At 40.2% G+C, this 14,012-nt stretch overlaps 1 protein-coding gene across 5 annotated transcripts in view; it reads left to right on the top strand.

The window, feature by feature from the left end:
* The window catches only part of LOC147031926 (sodium- and chloride-dependent glycine transporter 1-like), a 100,737-nt gene that overhangs the window by 11,101 nt on the left and 75,624 nt on the right, over nt 1–14,012 (top strand). For all 5 annotated transcript variants that reach the window (XM_085869155.1, XM_085869153.1, XM_085869156.1 and 2 more), the window contains one exon: nt 6,477–6,611. In XM_085869155.1, coding sequence (XP_085725281.1) covers nt 6,477–6,611 — 135 coding nt within the window. The remainder of the gene's footprint in view (nt 1–6,476; nt 6,612–14,012) is intronic.

Genomic DNA, 14,012 nt, shown 5'->3' with positions numbered 1-14,012 from the left:
TTAAGCGATTTTTCACCATTGAGAGATGGGGCCCAAAAATGATATCGAGAAAGATAGTTACTCTAGCTAAAGGAGAGGGGACTGCGTTTGGGTTTGTTACTTGCGAAATCGAAGATTTTTCAAGTACATTGGTTAGTCGATTTTGTTAGTCTGTCTGTCTGTCGACTACTGGTCACAATTTTAAACCGATCTTCACGAAACTTCACCACATGGTAGACTTTGGCATAAGGAAGAAGCCAATTGCTTTTGAGGTCAAAAGGTCAAAATAGGCCAAAGGTCAACAACTTAGGTGAGATTTCTAAAATCCTCAATTTTAATCCGATTGACTTGAAATTTGAAGAAGATTTATATTTCAGGTCACTGAATTCAACTAGCTAATTATTGTTGAGGTCAACATCGACTAACAGGACAACATATGACAAATTTCTTTGACAACATAGGACAACGACCACGTGACGTCATAGGTCACGTGTTGTGACAGCCATATTTGAAAAACGGTAAAACTTTGGACCTCTATCTCTGAAACCTCATCAAGGAAAAAAATTGAAACTTGGCACATAGCAAGTACTCCTCATGGTGAATGAGCATGATTTTTACCCCGTGGGGGTCTTCCACCCCACGGGGTCGAAGTGCCGCTCGCGTTCTCTCTTTTCTTGGGTACAGTTCATTTTAACGTCTATTTCTCCATTATTCATGAACAGAATTCGATGAACATTGACAGGCATATACTAGACACATACGCGCAGGCATTAACTGAGCCCAAAGTGAGATTATGGCCCTTTGGGCCGAGAAACGGCCCTTTCGGCCCATTTTCTTAAAATTATTATTAAAAAAAATAATAATAATTAAGTGCGCTGGGCGATGCCCAATACAAAATTCAGTCGCAAATGATGATATGAAACTCGCCTCACTCTTGTGAGGTGTTCTGGTTTCTTTTTCTGATGCGATGAAAATCTTACCAGATTTTAAAACTATCTGTCGTCCGTGCTATCGCTCACCTGAGAGTTGTACGAAATGAACTCCCACGGGGTATGTTTACAATTCAAACTTGTTTTTTCATGACGTAGTCGGTGTCTTCGTTATGACATCAAATTGCATATGTAGAACGTCTCATCTGATCAGTATGAACAATTTTGAGAGCATCTCAGAATAAAATGATCCACAAAAAAAAATTCCTGATGTCATCAGTCATGTGATTCGGCAGTCGTGTATGTGTATATATATATATATATATATATATATATATATATATATATATATATATATATATATATATTTTTTAAACCTTCAAAAATCTTCTCTGAAATGGCTGAACAGATTGAGGAGAACCTTAACACATATGACCGCTTGTCCATGAGGAAGAAAAAGTTCTTCCTCATGGACAATCCAGCCATATTGGATTGAAGAAAAATATTAAATAATGTTTTCTCTGGAACCGCTTCATCAGTCGACGTGAAACTTCACGATTATGATCTTGCAGTTATATATTTATATATATATATATATATATATATATATATATATATATATATATATATATATATATATATATATATATATATATATATATATATAATCTGGGTGAGAAGACTACTAGGGGGGAAAGCTATCTCAGGTTCCCACCAGACTCCCCGGAATCATTGGCCATCGCACACGGATAACTCCACGATGCGGTGGGTCGTTAACCGACCATGAACGCCAATAACTCAACCACGTGACTTAGGGTCCTCCGTCTACAGTTTATCCGGCGACGTGAAAATAATCACGTGACCTAATTACCGGGGGACACGCCCTCGGTACGCCTTGTCCGAACCCGGTCACCTTATCGGGTCAGATTCAGCCAAGCGACGCTGTCAAGGACGTAAAGGCTAAAATAATGGATCATTGGGAATAAAGTCCCGGCTCGGCTAGGATATGGACCATGCTGAATCAATGAAAGAAAAGACAAAAATGAGCTGGGAACATTTCTCCACAATTATTTATTACAGTTCGGCGAGGAAAGATATGTGGCACAACGAACATAGTTTATTGTTGCGTGTGAGCAGAGACAGCAAGAAATGTGTGGTGTGACAATAAAACAAGCAACTTACAAAAGCAGACAGACCAGACCTATCCCGATATATCTTCTGCAATCTTAACTTAAGCGAGGACAGGTGCCATCACACACACACACACAGACACACACACACACACACACACACACACACACACACACACACACACACACACACACACACACACACACACACACACACACACACACGAAGAGGAGTAAAGGAGAGGAGATGAGACTAACTGTCTCACAATACCTTGCATGATTGATCGACGCCCCACCCAGTACATTTTGGGGGGGGGGGGATGCTCTGCTGAACGATCCCTCCTTGACAGCTGGCGCGTTGTCTCTCTTGCTCCGTGGCGTGTCGTGCAGCTAAGCGTAGATCCAGAGAATGGCCGTGACCGTCAGGCGTGAGGGAGGGACTTTGGGTGGAGCCAGCGGTGAGTGGGTGAAGAAGGCAGAGTCGAGAGTGAGTGGGTGGAGTGTTAACAGAAGGTGGAGTCAGGTGGGCACGTGGAACAGCGGCGAGTCGGTGAAGGAGAGGAAGAAGACGGGGCACGCAGAGACCGATCCAAAACCAGCAAGGAAGGTGAGTATAACCACGATGACGACCCTCACGACTCATGGACGACTTCATGATCCGTCCTTTGCAGACCCTGCAGTGCAGGGCGGGGGCGACGACCCGAAGTGATGTTTCATCACCCGAATCGGGCACGCTGTCTGGCTCCCATGGCCGGAAGCGGTCCCATTGGTACATCCAGCGAGAGATCGCGGAGCTGTGGAATTCTCACTCCGAATACCGTGATACGAATCGCCCTGCACCGAACTCCCGGGCCGTGCCCCGTCAACCGGCTGAGGGTTGCTTCGGCCCCGCATGCCCGCTCGGGCACCCCTGGCGCACCGCGGTTAGCGCTGATCAATGTGCTCGCTTTGTCCACACGACGTGCTACCAGGGCCGTACAGCACACCTCTGCGAGGCAGAGGTGAGGGAGGATGTCAGCCGTCCGCGGGTGACATCTGCAGCCGTGGTGGTGAGCGAAGACTGACAGTAAGATGCCGTTGTGAACCAGCGTGCAGACCTGAATGAAGATGTGTACTATTCGTGCTCCGTTCTGTGTACGATAATAAATTATTATGGGGCTGTGCACCAGTCTGCCTGAGCATGCGGTGATTGTGGTGATCTTCACAGGTGGTGGTGTGCATGGTGCCAGCTCTGAACTGTGTCAGGATTGAAGGAAAATATTGGATGTAATTATTCGGGTTGAAAACAAGCTAGATATAAGTATTAGATGCAGAAATGGGTTGAAAGGAATATGCCGTGTGCGTCCTGTACAGTGGGTGGCGGTTATCTCTGTGCTGCAGGCGTTCCGTGCAGTGTTGGTGTTTATTGATTACTTCTTTTGGTCTTCTGCGAAGACGCATTCTTACAGTGAAGGGCGTGGCTGCAGTTTTTACAGGCGGCCGTCTCAGTGCAGTGCCTGCTTTGATTTATTTCAGGAATAAGAGGAAAAGAGTCGGAATGAAGTTGGAGATATAATCAGACCTAACTATGAAATACACACAACGCACTTCGTCCCGTTTGACCCATTAGACATGAGGGAAAGGTCTGACTGTACGTATGTTAATGAAATAACTGTCTGGGGACCACTGTATGATGGGTGCCATTGCATTGGAGGGATGCTGTTTCCAGAACCGCAACAATAATACATTATATATATATATATATATATATATATATATATATATATATATATATATATATATATATATATGTCTGCTGGCTGATGGGATGTCCAATTTAATGTCCATTTTAGGGATGGAACATGCGAGTACATTGCTGAATCGCTCTGCTTGTGAAACACCGAGATGATGGTTTTTTGCTGCGTCGACATTTGAACCCAGGCTAGACAGCTTAGAGATGAGTGCGACTACCTCTGGGCAATCCTGCCAACCCGTTACCCGACTACACATACTTATTCCATCCATTGATGTGCAAACTTCTGAAAGCTAGAAGCATACGTCTTAGAGATATTTTGGACAAGTACGTAGCCGTTTGATGACCTGTGCTTTCATACCCTCATTATGTTGAAATTTGATGCCACCCAATGTTCCTTAACTGATTCAGAGATTGAAATCGTTCAGTGATAAATTGGACAACAGGGAAGATGTTAATAAGACTTCCCATCTCAACCATGAGAGTTCCTTTGGAAACCCACACCCTCCCCCTTTTTTGGACCCAGCTATAGACTGTCATTCCTGTGTTTCACAGGCAGGGTGATTCATCAATATATATGCCGACCCTCGGATGGACATTAAACTGGGTGTCACATCTTCCGGCATTAGTTTGTGGATGGCAAAGATCCCACGGTGTCCTTCGCAGAGAGTAGGCGAGCTGTCACCGGCACCATGGACAAATTACAAATTCCTGCCCTAACTACTGCTGGGAAGGCAATATATAACCCTTACCAAGAAACTGCTTCACCAACACTGACACTGTAACAGAGTATGGTACATCAGAATCTGAGACTGAAACCTTGTATGAAAATGCATGTACATACGTACTTATTACATCCGCCATTGAAGGTGGGTGGAGGTTGTTTTCACCCCTGTCTGTGTCTCTCTGTCTGTGTGTGAAAAGGATATCTCAAAAAGTTAGACCGATTTGGACAAAACTTGGTGGATAAGTTAGTAAAGTGACAAAAACAAGCCAATTTGATTTTGGTTTAGGTCCAGATCCACATCTGGCCGATAGGTGGGATTCAAAACATAAATTGTTCAGCCTGGCAGAGGTATGTGCGCTACCAAGTGATGTTCTGGTTCTAACTGCTTTGCCTTGACTCGAAGGGTTAATCATGCAATCGTTGATCACACGGCACATTGCGCATGAGTAAAGCTGAATTTTGTATTGTAATCTACAACAGTCATTTCAAATTTGTGTGTTTGTGTCGTGCAAAAACAGTAACACCATGCTCAAACCAGCATCACATCTGTGAAAGAAGCAGAGACTCTGTCCTTCGAGCATAGCTTGCTTGGAGCATGCAGAGTGAGCACTCCGGGTTATCCGATGCCGCATGTGACTTCGCAACGAGGAACACACTCTGCCGAGAACTCGATAGATCACAGTCGGACTCGTTCGCGGGCCGACTGTGGAGGAATTCAAAACCCCCTTTTTAATATTTATTTATTTATTTATTTATTTATTTTTCTCTCCACGCTTACTCCCTCGGCACCATCTTCTAGCCCACTTATGAGAACATGCTTTTACTTCCAAGTTTTAGCCAAACTGCTGGCCATTTTATGCAGCAGCCTCACTTTCTCATTCCAGTCATCAGCTCCTGATCTCTTGAGAAAATGTGAAAGTTCTGTCCTGTAGGAAGCAGGGTTCCACCCTTCTGAGACTCGGCAATTTCCTTTAGGGAAAGTGAAAAACATGGATCCTTAACTTAAGCTTAACTTAAGTGCATTGAGTGGCTCCGCTTACAACACGTCACGCCGAGGCCTGTGCTATAAGTCTGAGCTGAGCCGTCCCGGTGTTTTGTTTTCAACCGTGACGCCAAAACCTTTTCAGGCCAATTTATTCCAGAAAGGGAAATGCAAAACCGAGACGTGCGATAAAGCTACATGCAGTTTACGCCAAAATCCCCAAGGCACACCCTCGCACCATGCAAAACCACATTACAAAGTCATTAACTACCGCAAACAATATTGTCAACTATATTGTACAATTAACAATTTCTTTACGAATAGATTGAATAAATTTCTACTCCACGTAACAACCTTGTTTTGTCTGTTCGTGTTGCTACATCACAAGACGCGTCCCAAACGAGCCACGTGTTTCTGTTCCCAGCTCCGAAAGACTCACGTGAGCACACGAGGCTTTGCTTAATATATTGTAATTGCAGTTGATTGCAGTTGTCAGATTTTTTTTTAAAGTCGTAATTTAGAGGTTCCCGATTCATTTGCGTCTCGTAGCGATTCCTAGAGACTGCCGAATCGAAGTAACCCTTCTTATGGCATTTCCAGGGACGTCGTTATTTCAAACAATGTCGTGTAAATTTCTCATTTCATCTTGCACCGGATGTAGATGTAGTTATTGTTTTGTGAAAGCATTAAGGCAAAATTTTGGTTTGCATGCCATCATCGCTGCCAACGACTCGTTTACAGGTTGTCAGAGTCCAGCGTGTACATAAACTCCATCCATTGGATATTTGGAAAACGTAATACATGTTATCAGCTGAGAGCATCTGGAAAGAAGTGCTACATTGTTGTAGAGTCCTTTTATACATTTTATCTGCAAGCAAATGGCCAAAAGATATCACTTATTTTCTGTTTTCTCGCACATTGACTAAAGGGTAAGGTTGCTGTTCTGAGCTTTGTTCAAAGTCCAATTGAGACCCTCGTTTTATGTGCATCTGCGCAGATTTTTCCGAGGCAGCTGAAATGAAACGAGGACAGTGGAGATGGACGTACGAAAATGTCCTTGTTGGCTCTGTCTTCGGTGTGGGCTTCCACAACCTGGGCAAGTTTCCCGAGCTTACAATGAAGAATGGAGGAAGTGAGTTTGATGATGTGTTGTTGTTTTTTTTGTTTTTTTTCATTTTGAAGGTGCTGTCTTGTGTTACTTTATGTTTGTACCATATCCTGATGCTGTGTGGACTGTGCTTCCCCGCTGACGGCCCTCTGGAAGCTTGTACGTGTTGCTGCGTTTGAGCCTGGGGAGTAAATGCTGATAGCTAACTGTCTGTCTGGATTTTTCCCGACATTGTTTGTTTGTTCCTTTCGTACTTCTTTCTACTTTTTTTTCACAATTCTCTTTATTCATTCTAATTCTTGTTTGTTTTTTTTCTTCTTTCATCACTTTTACTCTCTATTCCTTTCTTTCGTTATCTATATCTCTCAGAAGTGAATTCCTGCAGAAATTTTTTTTCTGTAAGGCTCACTTGGCTGCGCCTGGATGGGTTTGAGGGTCATGGAGTAGCGGCTGAAACCCGAATCCTATCCAGGTTCCTCCTGGTGACTCAATCTTTGCTCTTTAATTCTTCGGGTTCCTTCTTGGTCTTCCACTTGATTCTGTTGAGTCATTCAGGGTGGTTCATCTCAACTTCCTGTCTGCAAACATGTATTACCTTGTATGGTTACATTGGTTAAAAAAAAAAAAACACCCATGAGTTTACTCTAACCGGATCAAGCGTTGCACATGTCGAATTGTGACGTCATAATGGAGGCACCGATGACATCATCATTAACATATCTTATTCCTCATGGGGGAGTACTTGGCAATGAACCATGGTTCAATTTTTTTGCATAAAGCAGTTACGAAGGTATAGAGGTGGAAAGCCCCTCCCAAGATGGTGCCTGTACCACGTGACCGATGATGTTATAATTATAAAGTAGCATATAACTATCATAGCCTCATAATAACTATCCCACTTAAGGATAGTTATTACAAGGTTGAAGGAACCGAATGGTAATTTGCAGTAAGTAGCAGAATGGGAGAAATTTAAAGATAATAGTTGGTTACGGTTGTGAAGTGAGGTTGCTGAGGATATTGTAAGTGGTGTTGGCACAGTGGGTAGAGGCAGTGATGGAGGTGCAGCGAGTGCAGGCGTTGAAGTGCAGCAATATAAATTGGTAGAAATGAGGTATGGGAGACATTTTCTAGGTGACGAGATTATTAAATACGCCGAATCTTCATTCTGCAGGAAGGATCGTAGACATAGAAGTCTGTGCAGTTATTAAGGAGCAGGAGTTAGAGACATTGAAGGAAGGTTAAATGACATGGCATCGGGTCATGGCAGGAAGAACTTGGTTGTGGTACACCTCGGAGCGAATGATTTAGGGAACGTTTACTCAGAGGTTTTGAAAAATAGATACAGGATATTGGGTCAGCGGCTGAAAGCAAAGGGTTCTGAGGTCATGTTTTCTGGGATTCTCCAAAGACAAGGAAACGATATAATAATTATGAGCAGAGCAATGGATGTAAAACCTTCCTCCCTACACCATTCTTCCAGTCATTGTTTGACATTAAAGAAGCAGTAGGAATCATTTCGGGGACAAAGGGAGTGTTTCGAGAATGATGGCGGAATGTTAAATAGAAAGGGGGCAGCAAGGTTGCGGTGAGAATTGAGGAAGGAATTCGGGCCTTTTTAGGTCAGCGGAGGGTGGGGGAAGGTATTAAGGAAGGAACGGATAATGTAATATGCTTGGTGTTGGCTTAATGGTTAGGGTGGTGGGCTTGGGATCCTCGGATCCTGAGTTCAAATCCTGCTCGGCTGTTTAATTAATACCAGGTGGGGTTGACTCTGCCTGTCATCCTTCCAAGGTCGGCAAAATGAGTGCCAGCTTGCTGGTATCTGACGGAGTGGCGACCCGTCCAGGATTGTTCCCAATAGCCCAGGAGACTGCTTAAGCAGCACCAACGCTCTGCACAGAGTATGGTCCCAATGGATGGAGTTTACTCTCTGCGAGTAAACGTCAACACTCGGTGATTGTTTTGCATACATTTTAAACTTCTTGTTTATTATTATTATTATTATTATTATTATTATTATTATTATTATTATTATTATTATTTTTTGATTCGCCTTAAATAATTTGACGTTCATTGAATTAAATCCCATTGGGTTGATTCTTGGGGTATTTGAAATGTTCCCTTTCTGGTGGTACTATATTACCATATGTCTGTGGAGGTGACATGTACAACCTGCAGTTGCACAAAATAAAGGATATGATGGGAAGTGTACGTCTTGTTTTCTGCAGTTTATTGGCGCGTGGCAGATTTTGTACACGTATATCTAAACATGTGGAATGAAAAATAATAATAAACACAGTTGAGTTTTATATCCAGGTGAACGGCATTTTGAGGTGAGTTGGCAGCACACCCAAATTTCAGGTCATCCTCTATCTTGACTCGACTCATTATCATTTCTACCCTTGCCCCTTCCTCACTTCACCCCCACATCTTCCCACCTTCCTGTAAGTTGCTAAAAAAAATTCCTCCTTCCTCTCTTTCCTTTGCCTCTTCATGTGTGCACTTCTTGCATCCACTTATTGTCTCACCACCTGGCTGTCAGAACGTTGCCTTCTGTTTCTATCGGACCACTCGCTCTTCCACAAGCCTAGATTTTGTAGACATGTATGTATATGTATGTGTGTGTGTATATATATATATATATATATATATATATATATATATATATATATATATATATATATATATATATATATATATATATATATATATATATATATATACCGGTACCATATTCAAACAAGTTATTCTACTTTCGTTGTTTGCAGTACCGTATCTTGAATCATTTTCCCAAAACTCCACATTCTGCTTCATCCTTTTGTTCATAATACTACTGCCTGCTTTCCAGACTTGTAACATGGAGGATTGTGGGAAGCGAATTGTCACACTAGGTGACTTCTCGGCATTAAAGACCAAATCTTACTTAAGGGAATTTGAGTTTGCACCCTGAGGCTCGCAACCATCGCTTCTGTTTATCTTTTAAAACCCGAAGACCTGGTTATCTTTTTATAGTGTATGCTCTTTCTCTCGTTAATCTTCCTTTACAAAAGCCTGAACCATTCAATAGATCAGGGCAGAGTGCTGGAACACCACTTTTGCTTTAAAAGGCCATTTCACTAACCCATCCCTTAACTATATCCACCCTTTAAAACCATACCTCATTATGACAGCTGGATACTGGAAGAGGTTTGATAGTTGATGGAAGGATTATATGAATTGGTCAACTTTTTATCATCATGAAATCAATTCTGGGAGGCTGAAATTATGGCTTGGGATTTTCTACTCTATGGAGTGTGCTGTTAGATGCTTGCTCTACAATTTATTGTGACATCGTAGCAACAATGTAGCACTCGGACATTTGGACATTCCAATTATATGTAAGCTCAACAGCCCAACCAAATGTAAATGATGTTTTCACTCGCTTATTGGGGGAGGCCCGAGTGTTATTGAACTTGGAATGACAACGAGATTAACTCTGGGCAATGGAGTCATCACTAAATACTCGCTGACAGAGCTGTAATGAATGTGGCCTGGTTAGAATAGCAATTCACATGGACGTCAAATGCTGAGACCTGGAAAAGAGAGTAAGGCTAATCGCTTGATGCTTTGTTTGGGAAAGATGTACGAGGCCAGGCACGTTTTTACTGCCACGTGATGTTCTATTGTTGCCAAAGCTGCATTGTAGTGGGGCAACTTGGCTAAATAGAGCATAACAATTGTGTATTTTGTGAGGAAAGCACCAAATTTGGCACACTAGTAGCTTATCATATTATGAACAGATTTGGATATTGAATGGAGCTCATCCACCCTTTGTCAGGTGTTGTTTTTAGTTCTGGTAGGGTGTCAGTCACTCTCCCCACGAGCAAAACCAGAGTGAGGTGTTGGTTTAGTCACCGACAACCCAAATATGCAGCAGGATTGCTATATAATCATGCTACATATTGAAGAAAATGACCGTTTTTACAGGTGTTGGGCTTTTTCTTGAGGCAATGTTTTATGGCCAGATGCCCTTCCTGACGCCAACCCTGGTGGCCCTTTACGACACACAGGGATATGGTACACCTATTCTAACCAGGGCATACACCGGGACCATTACACTGGTACTCACTTCGCCGACCTCGGAAGGATGACAGGCGGAGTCAACCCCCTGGTGTTAATTCAGCGGCCAACAGGGCTGGAACTCAGGACCCTGGGACCCCAAGCCACCACCCTAACCACTGAGCCAACACCAGGCTTATGCTACATATTGAAGACTGCTATATCATCATGCTGTATATTGAAGATCGCAATATAATGATTATTATCGTGAAATAATCATGCTGCATATTGGAGATCGCTAACTAATCATGCTGTATATTGGAGATTGCTAAATAATCATGCTGCATATTGGAGAGCGCTAAATAATCATGCTCTAGATTGAAGATCACTATATAATGATTAATATCGTGAAATAATCATGCTGCATATTGGAGATCGCTAAATAATCATGCTGTGTATTGGAGATCGCTAAATAATCATGCTGCAATTTGGAGATCGCTAAATAATCATGCTGTATATTGGAGATCGCTAAATAATCATGCTGTATATTGGAGATTGCTAAATAATCATGCTGCGTATTGGAGATCGCTAAATAATCATGCTGTGTATTGGAGATCGCTAAATAATCATGCTGCATATTGGAGATTGCTAAATAATCATACTGTATATTGGAGATTGCGAAATAATCATGCTGCATATTGGAGATTGCTAAATAATCATGCTGTGTATTGGAGATCGCTAAATAATCATGCTGCATATTGGAGATTGCTAAATAATCATGCTCTAGATTGAAGATCGCGCTATAATGATTAATATCGTGAAATAATCATGCTGCATATTGGAGATCGCTAAATAATAATGCTGCATATTGGAGATCGCTAAATAATCATGCTGCATATTGGAGATCGCTAAATAATCATGCTGCATATTGGAGATCGCTAAATAATCATGCTCTATATTGAAGATCACGATATAATGATTATTATTGTGAAATAATCGTACTGTGTATTGGAGATCACGAAATAATCATGCTGCATATTGGAGATCGCTAAATAATCATGCTGTCTATTGGAGATCGCTAAATAATCATGCTGCATATTGGAGATTGCTAAATAATCATGCTCTATATTGAAGATTGCTAAATAATCATGCTGTGTATTGGAGATCGCTAAATAATCATGCTGCATATTGGAGATTGCTAAATAATCATACTGTATATTGGAGATCGCTAAATAATCATGCTGTATATTGGAGATCGCTAAATAATCATGCTGTATATTGGAGATCGCTAAATAATCATGCTTTGTATTGGAGATCGCTAAATAATCATGATGCATATTGGAGATCGCTAAATAATCATGCTGTATATTGGAGATTGCTAAATAATCATGCTCTAGATTGAAGATCGTGCTATACTGATTACTATCGCGAAATAATCATGCTGCATATTGGAGATCGCTAAATAATCATGCTGCATATTGGAGATCACTAAATAATCATGCTCTATATTGAAGATCGCGATATAATGATTATTATTGTGAAGTAATCATGCTGCATATTGGAGATCGCTAAATAATCATGCTGTATATTGAAGATTGCTTTATAAATCATGCTGTATATTGAAGATTTCTATATTATCATGCTGTATATTGAAGATTGCTACATTATCATGCTGTATATTGAAGATTGCTATATTATCATGGTGTCTGTTGTAGATTGCAATAATATCATGCTGTTTATTGAAGATTGCTATATTATCATGGTGTCTATTGAAGATTGATATATTATCATGGTGTCTATTGAAGATTGCTATATTATCATGGTGTCTATTGAAGATTGATATATTATCATGCTGTATATTGAAAATTTCTATATTATCATGCTGTTTATTGAAGATTGCTATATTATCATGGTGTTTATTGAAGATTTCTATATTATCATGCTATATATTGAAGATTGCTACATTATCATGCTGTATATTGAACATTGCGATATTATCATGGTGTCTATTGAAGATTGCTATATTATCATGCTGAATATTGAAGATTGCTATATTATCATGCTGAATATTGAAGATTGCGATATTATCATGGTGTCTATTGAAGATTGCTATATTATCATGCTGTATATTGAAGATTGCTATATTATCATGGTGTCTGTTGAAGATTGCAATAATATCATGCTGTTTATTGAAGATTGCTATATTATCATGGTGTCTATTGAAGATTGCTATATTATCATGGTGTCTATTGAAGATTGCTATATTATCATGCTGTATATTGAAAATTTCTATATTATCATGCTGTATATTGAAGATTGCTATATTAGCATGGTGTCTATTGAAGATTGCTATATGAGCATGGTGTCTGTTGAAGATTGCTTTAATATCATGGTGTATATTGAAGATTGCTACATTATCATGCTGTATATTGAAGATTGCTATTTTATCGTAGTGTTTATTGAAGATTGCTCTATTATCATGCTGTATATTGGAGATCGCTAAATAATCATGCTGCATATTTGAGATCACTAAATAATCATGCTGTATATTCGAGATCGCTAAATAATCATGCTGTATATTGGAGATTGCTTTATAAATCATGCTGTATATTGATGATTGCGACATAAATAATATAACATTCAATAATATTGAATATTGCTTTATAATTGTGCTGTAAATTGAAGATTGCTATATTTTCATGCTGTATCTTGGAGACTGCTATCTAATCATGCTGTATATTGAAGATCGCGATATAATGATTATTATCGTGAAATAATCATGCTGCATTTTGGAGATCGCTAAATAATCATGCTGTATTTTGTTGATCGCTATATAATCATGCTGTATGTTGAAGATTGCAACATTATCATGCTGTATATTGAAGATTGCTCTATTATCATGGTGTCTATTGAAGATTGCTATAATATCATGGTGTCTATTGAACATTGCTACATTATCATGCTGTATATTGAAGATTGCTGTATTATTGTGGTGTTTATTGAAGATTGCTCTATTATCTTGCTGTATATTGAAGATTGCAACATTATCATGCTGTATATTGAAGATTGCTGTATTATTGTGGTGTTTATTGAAGATTGCTCTATTATCTTGCTGTATATTGAAGATTGCTACATTATCATGCTGTATATTGAAGATTGCTATATTATCATGGTGTCTATTGAAGATTGCTATATTATCATGCTGTGTATTGAAGATTTCTATATTATCATGCTGTGTATTGAAGATTGCTGCATTATCATGCTGTATATTGAAGATTGCTACATTATCATGCTGTATATTGAAGATTGCTGTATTATTGTGGTGTTTATTGAAGATTGCTCTATTATCTTGCTGTATATTGAAGATTGCTACATTATCATGCTGTA

This window comes from Eptatretus burgeri, chromosome 2, assembly GCF_056783735.1.
Source record: "Eptatretus burgeri isolate ZD-2024b chromosome 2, Ebu_testis_v1, whole genome shotgun sequence".
Classification (NCBI taxonomy): Eukaryota; Metazoa; Chordata; class Myxini; order Myxiniformes; family Myxinidae; genus Eptatretus; species Eptatretus burgeri.
This window is presented reverse-complemented; position numbering and strand designations above follow the sequence as displayed.